This window comes from Monodelphis domestica, chromosome 2 (genome assembly GCF_027887165.1).
Source record: "Monodelphis domestica isolate mMonDom1 chromosome 2, mMonDom1.pri, whole genome shotgun sequence".
In the NCBI taxonomy this organism is placed as follows: domain Eukaryota; kingdom Metazoa; phylum Chordata; class Mammalia; order Didelphimorphia; family Didelphidae; genus Monodelphis; species Monodelphis domestica.
The window spans coordinates 177,483,772-177,500,723 of NC_077228.1; the positions used below are offsets into that span (position 1 = coordinate 177,483,772).

The 16,952-nt window shown below is 35.4% G+C and overlaps 1 protein-coding gene across 1 annotated transcript in view; it reads left to right on the forward strand.

Moving 5' to 3' along the window:
• BCAS3 (BCAS3 microtubule associated cell migration factor) overlaps positions 1-16,952 on the forward strand; it is a 957,541-nt gene that overhangs the window by 343,707 nt on the left and 596,882 nt on the right. Inside the window, exon 14 of the mRNA XM_056814655.1 lies at positions 728-821. Coding sequence (XP_056670633.1) covers positions 728-821 — 94 coding nt within the window. The remainder of the gene's footprint in view (positions 1-727; positions 822-16,952) is intronic.

The following is a 16,952-nucleotide window of genomic DNA, read 5'->3' on the forward strand; positions in this document are numbered from 1 at the left end:
TAATATAAAGCCAAGTAATTCTTGTTCTTCAATTGAACTTGTGATTTATGCTTATTGTATGATTTATCCATTTTAACAATAAATGAACTTCTGACATCTTTTCTCAACTCAGAGTACTTTTATTTTTTTTTGTTTATTATTTTGGGCACATTCCTTTCTTGTCTTCTGCCATACCAGTTTTATGGTTAAAGACATACTCATTAGTGTCAATATTAGTTTTTTTCCTGAAAGCCATATATGTTTTTAATGTAATTTGCTCCATTTTTTAAATTTGTGAAATTGAATCACATGATCACTACTTAAATCATTCGTTGGAATCTTTCAGACAACATGGGAGTATAGATTCTTATCCTCAGGTCTGGTCTAAGCTTGCCAATATGGATATTTTAGCTGTTTTTCAAGTAGTGGTATTTTTCTAAAAACTTTAAAGAATAACACAAATTAGAAATTAAAGATAAATGAAGGTAAAACACAATGAATTATTCCATTTATATACACCAAACTTTTTTTCCTTACTGCACTAAGGCTGATAATACTTATCTTTTTTCCTGTAGTGACCAGGCTGAGGTACATAACACTTCTGTATTGAAAAGTAATTATATGTTAAGAAGAGTTCATGTTTTGGTTGTTTTGGGATGGGGCCCCTCCATGAAATCAGACAATTCTTGTCCCCGTTTTGTTATCCAAGAAATGTTTCATTTGCCTTCTCTTCTTTGTTTTTGTGTAGGTGCTGGTAAGTGAAGACTCTGATGGAGATGGCATTGTGGCCCATTTCCCAGCCCATGAAAAGCCTGTTTGCTGTATGTCTTTTAACACAAGTGGTGAGTAGTTTTTCTAGCCATTGCTTTGTTAATTTATGAAGGTGAATGACTTGAAGTGAATGTTCATCTTTTAAGGAATCCTACTTTATTAAATGGAATTCTGATTTGGACTAAATCAGCAAATTGTCTTCAGACAGTATGACTTTTCTTACCATTGTTTTCCAAGTTGTCTTTTATCACTAAGATAAATGTTTAATTTATTACCAATTCTCCATTAATTTTTTTCCAATTAACAAACATGTATTTTCTCTGCTCTTCACTTCTTCCCTGGAGGAGTAAGAAAGCAAAACTATTACATGAAATGTTCATCAATTTATTACTTCTATAATAAAAAAAATGTCTAGAAATGTGGCTCATTCTTCACATTTTGAAGGAGATAGTATTCTTTTTCTATAGCAATCTGAAGTGATGTTTGGATAGTTAATTAATCAGTATTCTTTTAACTTTCAAAGTTGTTCATTTTTATAGTGTTTTTGTTCTCTTTTATATTCTTTTAATTCTGTTCATTTTTTTTTGTATTAATTCATGCTCGTGTACCCCAGCTTTTCTCTGAAACCATGCCCTTCATCTTTTTGAACCATTGTAAGAGGGAAAAGAATGAGACTCGCCATAAATTAATAATTTCATTAAATCAAATTTAGCAGGGAAAAATGTGGAAAAATATGAGAGAGTTTAGTTTCTTTGTTGCTCCATTTAACTTTCTATTCTGTATATACAAGAATGTCCAGCCAGCAAGAAACACAGCAAAGAAGAGAATGAAATCTCTTATTGCCTCAGTTTGTCAAATCATATCTCTGCTCACTAACTCTCACACATCACATCTCAAACCAACTTTGGCTTTCTATTTCCCCAACAGTGCAGGGGACATCTCCCTGTCTAGTGATCTCTTGACTCTGTTGCTGCCTTTTTCTGGCTGCCATTCTAATTTAGTGCCCTAATTCACTCAATGATTTCCTTCATTTATACTCCTTGCCTCTGGATCAAGTAGTTGACAGGAGATGAGGTCACCTGCAGGACCCCAGAAAAAAGGAGTGGAGGGTAAATTTCCTTTACACACTATAAAATAATCTTTTTAAAAATTATTTTATTTTTAAAAATTCTTTTCATATTTACAGATTTCATTTTCTTTCCCTCCTTTCTTCCCTCTCTCCTCCTGAATCCAATAAGCACTTCCACTTTTTATATAGATGTTGTTATCCCTTATACCTATTTCCATATTATTCATTTTTGCAAATAGAGCAATCTTTTAAAACCAAAATTCCCAATCACATATCCATATGAACAAATAATTGGTCATTTGTTTTTCTTCTGTATTTCTACTCCCACAATTCTTTTTCTTAATATGGATAGCATTCTTTCTCTTACGTCCCTTGAGATTGTTTGGTATTTGCAAAGTCCATTACATTGGATTGTTCCACAATATTTCACTGAGTGTTTACAATGTTCTCTTGGGTTCTGCACTCTGCATCAGTTCCTGGAGGATCTTCCAGAGCATATAGAAATCCTCCAGTTCACCCATTCCTTAAAGCACAGTAGTATTCTATCACCATCATATATCACAATTTGTTCTGCTATTCTCCAGTTGAGGGACATTGTTCTCCCATTTTCCAGTAGTTTACCACCACAAAGATTGAGGTGATGGATATTTTTGTGCTAACATTTTTCATTATTATCTTTTGTGTTACAAACTAATAGTAGTATTGCAGGATCAAAAGGTATGCCCTCTTTTAAAGCCCTTTGTGCACAATTCCAAATTGCCTTTCAGAATGGTTGGAGCAGTTCACAACTCCACTAGTAGTGTCCCAATTTTTCGACATCCCCTCCAAAATTTATTATTTTCCTTTACTTTCATATTGACCAATCTGCTAGATGTGAGGTGATACTTTAAAGTTGTATTTCTCTAATTAAGAGGAATTTAGAACACTTTTTCATGTGATTATTGATAGTTTTGATTTCTTAATCTGAATATTGCATATTCACATCCTTTGACCATTTGTCAATTGGGAAATGGCTTGATTTCTTGTACCTTTGACTTAGTTCCTTTTAAATTTAGGAAATTATAGCTTTGTCAGAGAATTTTGTTATAAAATTTCTTATAGCACTGTATTATTCCATTGTAATCATAAATTATAATTTACTTAGCTATTTCACTAATTGCTAAACAATTTTTCACTTCCTAATTCTTCGCCCCATAAAAAGAGCTGTTTTAAATATGTAATATTTTATAGCCCTTTTGGCTTAGGTCAGTTGCTGTCCAGAATGCTTGAATCAGTTCATAACTCCCCTAACAGTGCATTAGTGTCTCAGTTTTCCCACATCCTTTCCATGTTTCGTCATTTTGTTTTTCTATCATAATAGCCAATCTGATAGGTGTGGAGTATATAACCTCAGAGTTGTAATTTGCATTCCTCTAATTAATAGTGAATGAGAATATTTTTTGTATGACCTATTCATATTCTTTGTCTATTTATCAATTGGGGAATGACTTTTATATTCTAATGTATTTTCTATGTATTTGAGAAATGAGACCTTTATTAGAGATCTATAAAATATTTTTACCCTATTATCATTATTGTGTATTACTTTCACTTAGTTTCTGACCACCACCTGGCCCAATTTGCCCTCTGTTATTTGCCAGGCTTTTTATATATATAATACAACTTTTCTCCCTATGTACTCTCTATGTTCTCGATTATTCAGTGACACTGGCCAGTTTCATATTCCTTTCAGAATACTCATTGTAGTTTTCTTGAATTTTTTTCTCAATAAATCAATTTTTAATAGAAAGCATTTCCTGATTCCCTTTAATGCTAGTGCCTTCCTTATTTTTATTTTTTTTCATTTATCTCATATATATGTTGTTTTTACATATTTGTTTGCATGTTACCTCTCCTTTAGACTGTGAGCTTCTTACAGTCAGGGATTTTCTTTTGCTTTTCTTTGTATGTCCAGCTTTTATCTCTAGTTCTTTTTGCATAATAGGTACTGAGTATATGTTTATTGATTAATTCTTGACTGAACCGTTCTTTGTTTTTTTTGAGTATATTCATTATTCTTTGCTATTTTTTGAATCTTTCCTCTGTGGCAAAGTATGTTTTTTCCCCATGCCGCCTCTTCTCTTCTCAAAACTCAAATTTACCAATACCTTAATATTTATATGATTATAAAATGTGCTTATAGGATTCTCAAATAATTTTTATTGATTTTATTATGATACGGTAAATTTTTTTTAGTTATTTTGGGCATTCAGTAACATTTACCAAGGAAAGAATTGCAAAGATAACTTTTACAAATTTTCACTTAGTGATTCATTTAAAAAAAAAAAAGGCCCGAGTAAACCAATGCTATCTTCTACCTCCTACTTTTCTCTGTAGAGTTTTTTAAAATTGATTTCTAAAAAATTGTTTGGGCCCCTAATAGTCCTACTTATTTAGACCCATAGTTTTTCTGTATGATTGGTCAAGGGATTTTCTCATAGGTTAATTGTGGGACCACTAACAATAATAATACCTATTACAATACTTTTAACAAGTTTTGGGAAGTTCATAAAAAGCTTAGTGGCCATTTTACTAGGTTTTAATGGAATTCTACTGTGTCATTTTTTTTTACATCCCATCTGTGTTAAATAATAGTTACTCAGATTGGTTTTAGTTTATCATTTTTTACCTGTTGTTACTTAGAAATTCTTTTATTTTATGAGAATAAATTTGGATTCAATAATTATATTCTGATAATATCATTAGATTTATGATGGCAGTTCTGAGGAACATAAAGCAGCATACCTTTTAATTGTGAGCTACAGAGCAAAGCAATCTCCTGGGCAGTGTTAAAAAATAAGGTAAAATTTACATTATGGAATAAAGGTACAAAATGCGTTAAAGACTAAATGCTGTTTGTTGGACTGGCTGGCATTCACTTTGTGTGCTGTATGGACTCTATTCATAGAATAGAACTTAATGGATGCTGTTAAACAGACTTGTAAAACATCTAGACTTCCAGCTGTATTTAGTTTTTTTCAGTTTCTCATGGCCTTTCTTGTTTATTAGATGTGACTCTAACTTTTGAATTTGAAAAAATATGTTAGTGGGAGCATTTATTATTTTGGCAAGGAAAGAGAGAGGCTCAGGTCTTAGATTTGGGCAGGATATTCTCAGTGGTTCAGGATGCTCTTATTATATATGGCTGATGTGTGAGTCTTTTAGAAAATCATGGCCATAAGTTATGTAGCTGCCCTTTCTTTTTTCATGAAGAAAATTTTAAAGAATTTTAATTGATTAGTCTATAATCGTACCTTACTTCTTTTGGTGTATATTTTAAACTCAAGTCAGTTTATTAGGGAAGTTCTACTAACAAAATGAAAACACTTTATGAACTTTAGTAATAGTCTGCACAAGTATAAATTATATGCACATGGTAGTAGAATACTACACCATAGGTGTATTTCAAAATAATAAAAAACCAATTATTCCAGTGCAGTACTCAGTCCCCTTGCTCATTAACAAATGAACTATATAACTGAGGGGGGAAGAAGTATTTTTTAGATGTAGAGGAATTGGAAAGATTTTATAGAAGTAGCATCTGAGTTGTGTTTTGAATTAGGAATTCAGAGAAGTGGAAATGAGGAAGGAAATACGGAAAAAAAGGAAAGAAACAAAACTTTATTAAGCACTACTGTTTACCAGTCACTATGCTAAGTGCTATATATATATATATATATATATATATATATATATATATATATATATATATGTCCCTTCGTGGTCGCCACAATGTGACAAGGAAATCACTTTAAAAGACTGATATATATTAATTTAAGTTCGCCAAGGAATTCAGCTATGTAATTCCTAAATGAAAACTCAAGTCAGCCGTCAGCCTTTTATAGAGTTTAATTACAAACAGGAGGAAGAAAGGAATTAGAGATATAGAGAGAGAGGGAGAGAGAAAGGGGAGAGAAGGGAATAGGGCTTAAATACCCCTTCTGTTTAGGCTGGGCCAAAAGGCCCAAGCCCTTAGATAGCTGGGGCAAAGAAAGGAGATCAGTCCCTATTACTCACGTGACCAAAATGGAGAAACAGTCTCCGGGGCCTCCACCTCCAGCTTCCTTCAGAGCAAGCTTCTCAGAGCACCTCTCCAACCACTCAGAGCCAAAACTCTCCAACCACACCTTCAGTCCTCAGACCCCTCTATCTTTAAGGAAACCATCCAAGTTCCCTCCCCTCAGTTCTCACATCTACCAATCACTGTCCATCATTTTCCCTGTGCCAATGGTGGCTCTAGCTTAACCCAAGACCGCCCAGAGGTCTGTGGCTTTGCACATGTCTGTTGGAGGTCATATTCTCAAATAATTAAATCTTGATCTTTTGCTACAGCCCTTCCTAAATCCTGTTACCCTGAGTAGGGTAGAGATTGGAATAATTAAATTTTGATCAATGCTGCAGCCCTTCCTAAATCCTGTTAGGACTGAGTAGGGTAGAGATTGCAATTTCCTAGACTTGGTTCTGTCATTCCAAGTATCTCCATTGTATCAATTCTAAAATCAATCATGACTCAAAGAAATTCCTGTTCTATGCTTAAGCATAGGTCAAAGTCCTTTCCATTGTTCAGCAAAAGGTTTCTGTCCTAAAGTAATCTTAAGAAGGGAGGAGGAGGAACCTCCCATGCCAATGGGGTTCACATTCTAATAGCCAAGACCCACTATCAATAGGAAATTTTTCAAGTATGAAATTTCCCAATGGTGAAATTTCCAACATTTATGAGTCTAAGAAATTTTAAGGTTTACAATATCCTCATAACAATTCTGTGAGGTTAGTGCTGTTATCATCCCCATTTTATAGTTGAGAAAATGGAGGTAGATAAAAGTTAAGTCACTTCCCTAGGGTAAAACAACTATTAAATATTTGAGACAAGGTCTGAACTTGGTTCTTTCTTGTTTCCAGGTCCAATGCTCTTCCTTTGCATTATTTCACTAATGAGTACTTTCAGACATAGAGATGGTAGATAGCATGTTGTTTTCAAAAGTCAAATTGTATTGCCATTTGTCTGGAATGAAGGTTTCATGAATGGATGACAAGTGTACTATAGTTCCAGAAATGGAGGTTTCAGCCAGATTTAGAGTTGTAGCCATTAGTTAGGAGTTTGTATTTTTATCTTAAAGGCAATTAATATGAAGGCACTGAAGTTTCTTGAAAAGAGTTTAAAGTGGTTTGTTTTGCAAGCTGTTCTCTGTGTTATACTTGCTTCTAAATATATGATTAAATGGAGGAGTTTTCTTCCCATTGAAAGTGAAATTCCTTAAGGGGAGGAGCCATTCCCAGCATCTAAACAAAAAAAAGTTGGTAGTATTTTCTTTTACTTTTTTATATCACTATAATTTGCTCAGTATTCCTTATCCCTCTCCCAGGACAATTTTATCAAACTGTAAAGAAAAGTTAGTATCAATTTTATGTAAATTATTCTAAAAATTTGGGAAAAGAAAGTAACCTATGATATTTGTCTATCTAGATAAAGGTAGGGCTAATACCTATACCAGGGAAGAATAATAGGTAGAATGGGAAAATATAGATCACTATTATTATTAATATCAATTGAAAATTTTGAGTAAATTTTTGTCAAAGAAATTGAAAAATTTTGAGTAAATTTCTGTCAAACAGACCAGAGCTATTTATCAAAACAATCATTCATTATGGTCAAATTGAATTAATTTCAAAACTTTAAGACTGGCTCATCAGATAAGCAATCAACATAACAGCATATTAAAAACAAAAAATATACTAAACCATATGATTATTTATATATATGGAAAAATCCTTTGACAATTATAATACTCATTTTTGACCAACCCCTGCAAAATAAAAAGTATCAGCATAAAAATAACTTTTTTTAATCAGAAAAAAATATCTATCTAAAACCAAAAGCAAGTACCCATCATATGCCAATGGGACAAGATAGAAAAATTTCCAGGAAATACAGAAGTAAAATGAAAATTCTTATTATTATTTAGTACATTTATTATTTTATATTTGATTATTTGATTCTGGGAATCTATCAAAACAATAAGATAAGAAAGCAAATAAGGCATAAAATAGTTAATTAAGAGTTAACAATTTTCCTGTTTTTTGGTTATATTATTATTTATAATGGAAAAATCTCTAAAGAATCAACATAGATTGAGACAAATAACTTTAGCAGACTTGCAGATTTCAAAATAAACTCAAATATCAAGTACATTTCTACATAGTATATATTTTGAGTAATTACAAAATGTGTCATGTATTTGAGGATCAATCTGCAAAGCACATGAATTATAGATTCAACTGCAAAGTGTTCCTTAAAGAAATAAACAATTTAAAAACTGTAGGAATATTCATTGATAGTTGCTGAGCTGTATGAATGTAATAAAAATAGTAAAACTATCAAAGCTAACTTATTTTAAACCTTTATCTTCTATCGGTAAATCTTAAAACTGCTCAGACTCTAATTTAGAAGATTTGATTAAGCGATTGCCCATTTTCTACAATGGAGGTATTTGGTCAGTTGTGTATTGAGAACTTTAAAATTACTCCACCCTGATCAGACAGTGCCTTAGGGGTAGATAAAGTTGCAAATTCCCGATTGAACAATGAAAATTCCCCAACTCATACTTATAGTGAAGCAAAAACCCTAAGCTAGGTGGTCTATTTTTAGATCTAATACAAAAGGGTGCTAAGTACTTATAAAGATTAAATTAATCACTAAAAGGTCAAGCAACTTACAAAAGGCAAGCTTAACAAAAGAGGTGTGAAGTTTTAGTCTACCCAGAGAAGGTAAGAACTAAAAAGTGGTAAGAACTAAGAATGGGCAGTCCTGGGAAAAAGCATCTACTGTGATTGGTAGATGTGAAAATTTAGGGGAGGTGACATAAGAGAAAATTTCTTTAAAAGGAAGGGACTTATTGAATTTGAGTAGTTGGAGTTCGTAGTTGGAGATGGAATTCGGAGGTTTAGAGCTTGCTTGAGACAATCTTGTGGTGAGTGATAAAGGCTGACTCGTCTCCCTTAGGTTGAAACTTGGGCCATTTGACCTAGTCTCTTTCTACTATTTTCTTTCCTTCTCTCTTTCTCTCCTTCCCTTAATTCCTTCATTTGTATTAATTAAAAATCTCCATAAAACCCAGCTGACTTGGGTATTTTCATATTTGGGAATTTTCCCATGGCAACCACTTATTTTTAATATAATCAAGACCCTAAAAATTATCTTTACAGTTTGGCCAAAACCTTTACAGTTTTGGCAATTCACAGTCTTGGAAACCCACATTTTCGTGTTTATAGTTTATGGCTGACCAAGAAGATTATGACAAAAACCCTGAAAATTTCTGTGAAATCTCTTTCCTTTCTCTCTTTATTACTTGCTCTGTCAGTCAGTCATTTTAAATGTGCTAACTCTGCTTCAAAACACAGCTGCAAGAGCGGGTGAGTAAAAAACATTTCAATTTCTCCTTAAATTAAATAGATCACAGCTGTTTTAAATCTTAGTAACAGGGACCTAAGGTCCTGGCTAGGAGAGCTGTTTCTAAATATCCTTTCCTTTAGGGAACAACTGCCTAAATTAGGATTAAGGGAAACCTGGGAAAAGCTTTTGGCCTTGTCCTGCTCCCCACGTTTTTACTTTAGAAATATGTGGCTACAGGCAGTTCACAAAGTACTTAACAACTGGCTCATCAGCTCCTTGAACAAACTTGTAAAATTCCAAACTGACCATCCTAATGCCTCCACCCTAAGTTCACACCCTACTCATTCATCCAACCCTAACACCTCAGTATGTTTCCCCCAGCTACTAACCCTTCTTCCTTTGCCCCTCCTTCCCACCCTGCCCAATTCAATTTCCATATCCTTCCTACCTCTGATCCTTTTGGAACTATGGGACAACAAACTCTCTACCTCAATGTGCCCAACCCTTCTCTTTCTCATACCATTGAGAATGGATTAAGAAGCCTAGAAACAGATACAGGAATACCAAATAATTCAGATAAGTTATTTCCTTTAAGGGAAGTACCCACTTTTACTAAAACTGGAAACTATAAGACACCACACACCTTTTAACCCTGAATTTAAATAAAGTTAAGGAAGATCTTCCATCATTTGAGGAAGAACCAATATTAATTATAAAAAGATTGGAGAACATATTCAGTACTTTTGACCCCACTTGGATGGATGTTGAAAATTTATTAGATAAATTTCTAACAGAGAGAAAAATAATATCATCTCGCTGGCTAATCAGAAGAGAGGTAAGAAAGGACATTATTGGCCAACTGAAGATCCACATTGGAACCCGAAGTTGAGCTAGATCACACAAAACTAAACCAGGCCAGAGAACCATTATTTACAGCTATGAGAGCTTTCTGTGATAGACCTGAAAAATGGTCAAAATTTGAAAGAACCCGACAAGAAATTGATGAGACCCCCTCCCAGTTTATGGACAGACTTATTGATGTAGGAAATACATATATGGACCTTGATTTATCCAGAGAAAGGGACATTAGGCAAATACATAGGCAATTCATTGAGAATTGTTGTTCAGTGGTAAAAGACTACTTTAAAACTAGCTGTCCTAATTGGGACTCTATGGACCTTGAAGAATTGAGGAGAGTAGCAACCTATGTTTATGAGGGTCGTGTAAAAAGACCTGAGGAACACAATATGTTATTGGAAGACTTAAAGAAAGAAATTGAAATGTTAAAGAGACAATTGAAAAATAAGAGAGAAACCATAGCCCCTTTGCAGGAATCCACGGATAAATCAGTAAACTGCCACTTCTGTGGGAAGAAGGACCACAGACTGATAGAATGTAGAACTTTTCTCACAATTATCAGAAGGAATAAGCAGTTTAATAACAACTTTAGAAATAATAACTATAGAAATGATGATAATGATCATAGAAACCAGAATTTTAGAAATTTTAGAAATTATAATAATGAGTATAGAAATAAAAACTTTAGAAACCAAAATTATAGAAATAGGAATTGGGAAAATAATGACAGTGCTCCAAATGAAGAAGATTATAATACCCAACACAATGCCCAACAACAATATATAAAAAATGGTGCTTGTCCAAAAAATACTTGAGGTGCTAATGCCCTTCAGGGAGATGCCCAAGGAACGTTCAAATATAATGAAGGTGGTTCTTCTTAGATTATATTGATTTTGTTGATATTAATTAACCTTTTTCAGTTTTATCTCCCCTCCAAATAGTAGGAGAGGATGAACAAAGAACTTAAAACTATGATTGGAAAATTATGCACTGAGACACATTTAAAATGGCCTGAAATTCTCCCTCTGGCCCTATTTTATCTTAGAAGCAGGCCTAGAGGAGACCTACACATCTCACCATTTGAGATGCTTTTTGGACATCCGCCTATACAAGCTAAACCTTTTTCCCCTGCATATACATCACTATTAGGGGGAGACACTACTATTGCTTACTATATACAGGAATTACAGTACACACTACATGAACTTCATGTATCCGGAGCTGCTGTAAAACTGTACCACTAGATTTTTCTCTTCATGACCTGAACCCAGGAGATAAAGTGTATATATTAAGAATTTCAAGCATACTGGAGCCACTCAGCCTTCCTGGGAAGTACCATTCCAAATATTGTTAACTACTCCGATATCTATAAAGGTTGGAGAGAAGGACTCTTGGATTCATTGCTCACATGTGAAGAAAGCATCTTCTGTTGAGACTGATTGACTGCACCTTATCACATGATCCATAGACAAATAGATACTGTTTTTTGAAGACACATTGAATTACTGATTTTTTCCTTATTTTTTATTATTACATTTCTTTTAATTTTGATTAGAATATTTTGATTTTTTCCTTTTTTCTTATTTCTTGTACTAAAGGTACATATAATCAATATTATTTTTATGCAATAATATAAATTTAATATATGTATATATACTTGCTATAATATCAATGCATACCCCAAAGCTTTAAACTATGGGAACCTGCCATTTATTGATAAAATGTTATGGGACTATGATTCATGTTTATGTATGATTCTAGAAAAAGGGATAAAAACAAGGGCACAGACTTAACCTGAATTGTGCCAAAAAGCACACAGGAAATACTAATGTGGACTCGAGGTTGCAATGCTTGACACGTTAAGTTGGAGGACTTCCTTGTATCTACACTTTTTGTGAAGTACTCATATAAGTACAAAATTTAACTATCATGCTGGCTCCCTATTTCCATAAGAATGACAAAAATCAGATGAGGTAATGACACTTCCCTATCAAAATAGCATTCTAGTTCCTTTTCCTTCTTATATTATGGCAAATTCCTGTAGTCTTGGCTACAAATGGGTACGGGAAATATTACTGCATTAGTGAAATGTTACTGCATTCTGTCCTACAGACTTGTGGGATAGAAATTACTTTAAATTGGACCTTTACAAGGGCCTGTTAGAAATTTATTAACCCAAATAAGGGCCCATTTTTGAATTTTTTTTCTTATGTTTTTGGTTGTTTTTTTCTCTCTTTTGATAATTGACTCATACACCCCCAAAACTCAACATTGCATCCTGAGCTAAACTGAATGTTTTTTAACACCCACTTCAAGGGGGGATTGTATTTTAATAAAAACCCAAGACAATCTTCAAATCTATACTATGTATTGGGTTACACAGCTAGGTAGTACCTGAGGTCCTATTTCAACCTAAAACCTCCCATCTTCACACCTGGCTCTCTATTCACTGAGCACCCTTGTTGCCCCCTATCAAAGTTAATTTTATACCTTTAAACTACATGAAAGGAATTCTTTATGAAATTTAGGAAAATAATGATAAAATTCACTTGGAGAAACAAAAGATCTTAGAATATGAAGAGAAATTATTGAAATTTATAAAAACAGATGGGGAATAACATCTCCTGATTTCAAACTACATTATAAAGTAGCAGTAATTAAAACCATTTGGTATTGGTCAATAAATACATAGAAATACCAGAGAAATTGACTAGACAAAGGAGAGTCAGAAACAATATCATCATTAACCCCATATTATATAAAATGGAAAACAAAAATTGTTTAGAAAAAAACTCATTTGATTCCAATACTTGGGAAAACTCAAAAGAAATCTATCAGGAAAAAGATTATGACCAATGTCTTTTACCACATGCAACAGTAAGGTTTGCATTGATACATGACTTTACATAATTTTTAAAAATTTGAAGCAATACAGATCTCATGATATGAGGTGGATTCTTCAGCAAAGAAAGGATGATAATTACAAAATGATAAAGCTGGTAACATTTATCACAGAATCCTAAATAGATATGTGACTTTAATATTAAAGAGCATACTGCAACATATATACCTGTCACAGTTATGGGTAAGGAAATAGTTGCTTTAAATAGATAGAAGGAGTTATAAAAGATAAATTACATAACTTGTTTTATATGAAACTGAAACACTTTAGCATGAACAAAGTTATTGTATCTAGGATAAAAAGAAAAACTGTCAAATGCAAATAAATCTTTGTATGAAATTTTATAAGAATTTGACATCTCAAAAATATAAACAATTCTTTTGTAAATAGATTAATAGAGTAGTAGTAGTAGTCTCTCGGTACCTGAGGATGATGATTGTCTTTGTGCGCTTTCATCTGTGATGTAGATGAGTGTGCACAAAGACACTTGTGCATGAAGGAGATTTAAGTGGAAAAGTCGATGCACAGGACAGTCCCACTCTCCGTTGAAAGCCTGGGTCCAGTGGCACGAAAAATCGTTACACCTGGAGACTTCCTCAGCTGCAGTGTTGTCTTTTATGCTCCAACACTCCCTAAGCATTCCACAGTGCTTTGCTGTGTCACCCTCTCAGCTGTTGAGCCTTCTTATTGGTTTCTTCCATCTGTTCGGCTGAAGCAGTCTTCACATGCTGGGTGAGCAAAGACCTAGTTCACCAGGGGTCTACGACCCGATGGCTACCCTCACAAGGTTTAGCCGGCCTGTGGAAGCCATTGCCCAGGGTGTGGCCACTGCCGCATTCTAGCAGCTACTGGGAGCCACAAGTGAGAGCTGGGTGTCAGGTGAAGGTCAGAGGTTGGAGAGCTGCCCTAGGAGGGCAAGACAAACCCTCCATACCAGAGATACTACTCCCTGAGCACCCCATACACCCCAGATTAAGTATATATATATATATGTAGTTATACACATATACACATGAATTGCTATATATATTCTTGCTTATATGTCTGTATATGTGTGTTTATAATTGGAAATCATCCCCCATTAGATTTGTGCTTAAAGATTATAAACAGTGCTTCAGAAGAATTGCTTCTGATTCCACTCTGTTCTGGGGATAGGCCAAACCACATTATAAAATGTGTCACATGAAGGTCACAGGAAGACAGTGAGTTTCTTTTAGCTTGGTTTTAGATGATACTTTACATATAATGACCTACATTACCCTTTGATTTGAAGCTGTATTTCCTCTCCTGTTCTAATTTGACTATCATTCTCATGACAATATGTGAAACAATAAGGATAGTAAATATGAGGACTTATTGTCTTCATGGAGTTGACCTATTCCTTAATGGGAAATGCAGTAATGTCAATTAAAAGTTGCACTATAGGATGGTCTAGAGTTGGGATGGTGAATCTATGGCATGCAGAGGCCTCTCAGTGGACAAGCTCAGGCCTCTGGCTTGGCCCACTGTGAGGCTGACCCCACTCCCAAATGCAGGGGGAGGGGCATTCTAGCTTCTTCCCTTTTTCAGAGGCTAAACTCAGCTCAGCTTGAGGCATTCCCATCCCAGCAGAGCATTGGTGGTGGCCACTCCTCTACCCACCTATTATCCTGCAAAAGGTACAAAGGCCTTTTAGTATTTGTGGACCCTTACTGTGCAAATAGAACAGGTAACAGTCTTGCTTTTCTAAGAGCTAGTGCTAAAGCCCCCCAAACCAGTAGGCCCACTTGGAAGCAAATGGCTGGTGGCTTTTTCCCCTTGGGAATGGGGAATGGAGAGAACTTTTCCCATCCTCTTAGCTAAAACTGAGGCTGTACTCTCAGGGGTGGTTTAATGTACAAGAAAATGTGTCTTATTTTGCCCTACATAAAAAGCCTTTGCTTCCCCCCCTACCCCCCACCATCCTTCCCTGCATTCTTTACCACCTTTTGGCTTCAGGTTAAGGCTTTTCTTGCACTCCATTTAAATGCTAGCAAACCAGGGTGTGTCTAAACCCACACCTTTTTTTTTCTTCCTAGTCTTTAGGACACCCTGCCCTCTAGTTCTGTGAAACCCTAACCCCTAGCCTGTACACAGGAGGGGAGTACCATCTGCAAACAGCAAGTAGAACTACAGGCAATTTAATAATTAAAATAAATAAATTTAATTTTAAAATAAATAGATAACCAAGGATGGTGCTCGAGAGCATAGCCCACACTGTGAAAGTTTAGCTTCCTGCCTATCTTAAAATGCCTCCAGTCCTGTAGAACATTACTGGGTTTGCATGGCTCAGTTTCAGAATTGTTTCAGAACTTTCTTGGGTGAATTGCACTGATAGGATACCTTATAGTTCATCTATTCCTACCCAAGAAAAAACAATTGAAAAATAGTTTGATAAATCTTAAGATTCAGAAGGGAAATTCATCTCTCTATACCCCCTTTACCATCTAAGCCTACTTTATTAGGTGGTTGATCTTTAAGGATTATGGTAACAAAGAGTCAGATCTGCCACCCTCCTTCCTTTTCCATTCTCCTTTCTCCCTCCCCTTCAGTTAGTCTCCTCAGTTGGTGACAACTGAAAGTCAGATCTGAGTAAATTTCCTGATATATCTAATAGACAACTCACTATTTGAATGTTTGGAACAAGGGGTTTATTTAAAGAAGGGGGAGGAAAAGGCAATTGAATGGGAGAGAGGGTTTAGGGTTTCCCTGAACTTAAAATAATCCTGTATTGAGAATAATATTGTAGAGTCTTGAATGAGGGATGTGGCTGACAGGGTTGAAGATCTTTGAGTCACTTTCTGATACAGAAGAGAGAAATTCAGTAAGAGGAGGATCTTCTCAGTCCTTGTTCCTTCCTGCCTCAGGAGAAAGAGAGAGCTACAAAAGTTTGGATCCCTCCCTTCAACAGTCTTCTCCTGGTCATAGTCTCTTCCAGAATGCTCCTTGATTGACAGCTTATGCAAATCTTCATCCATTGCCTCTGTTGCAAGTCTTCTTCAATTTTCTCATTCACACGGACCCATGCTCTGCTTCATCCTGTCCACTCTTCTGGTTTTGACCACCCTTGCTCTTACGTTGGCCACCTTCTCTCTTGCCTTGCTCAGCTTTTCTCTGCCCACTGTCCAAATCCTACCTTTTCTTCTCCTGCCTCCCCTGTCCCCTCCCCTTTCCCTACTGACCCAGCCTCCTCCCCTTCATCTCCCCACTCTTACAATTCCTGATTGCCTCCTCCCCGCTCCAGGCCTTGCTCAAATTCACTTGGCCCTGTCTCTTCCTCCCCTGCCCAAATTCCTCTCTCTCTTACCTCACCCATCTCTCCTTCTGATCATACCACTCCCCCTATCCCTACCACTCCTCCTCCTTCTCCTACCCAGTGCACTACAACCCAAACAACTAGCCAAGCAGTAGTACTCACAGACATTTCAAATAAGGGCCTATTCCCTCTAAGAGATATTCCCACTCATAATAAATGAAGGAACATAGTAAACATTAGTCCTCATGTACCTTTCCCTCCACAAGGTATTGAAGGTATTTGAAGATGAGCTCATTGTAAATATGAATAAATTTGAAAGCATTTAGACCCTGTATAATCACAGGTGGCTTCTCCTGGAAGATTCGCTCCATGTCCTGCTACTGGAAAGGGAAAGTAATGAGTTTCTTTCTCTTGTTAATCAGGCCCAGGGAGAGGGAGGGATTCATTGGCCAAATGAAGATCCTAAATGGGACCCATATTTAGAGGAAGATTACTTACAACTATGTCAGTCTTAGAAAGTGTTACTAAAAGCAGTGAGGTGGGGGAAGCTGGGTGGCTCAGTGGATTGAGAGCCAGGCCTAGAGACAGGAGGTCCTAGGTACAAATCTGGCCTCAGACACTTCCCAGCTGTGTGACCTTGGGCAAGTAACTTGACCCCCATTGCCTAGCC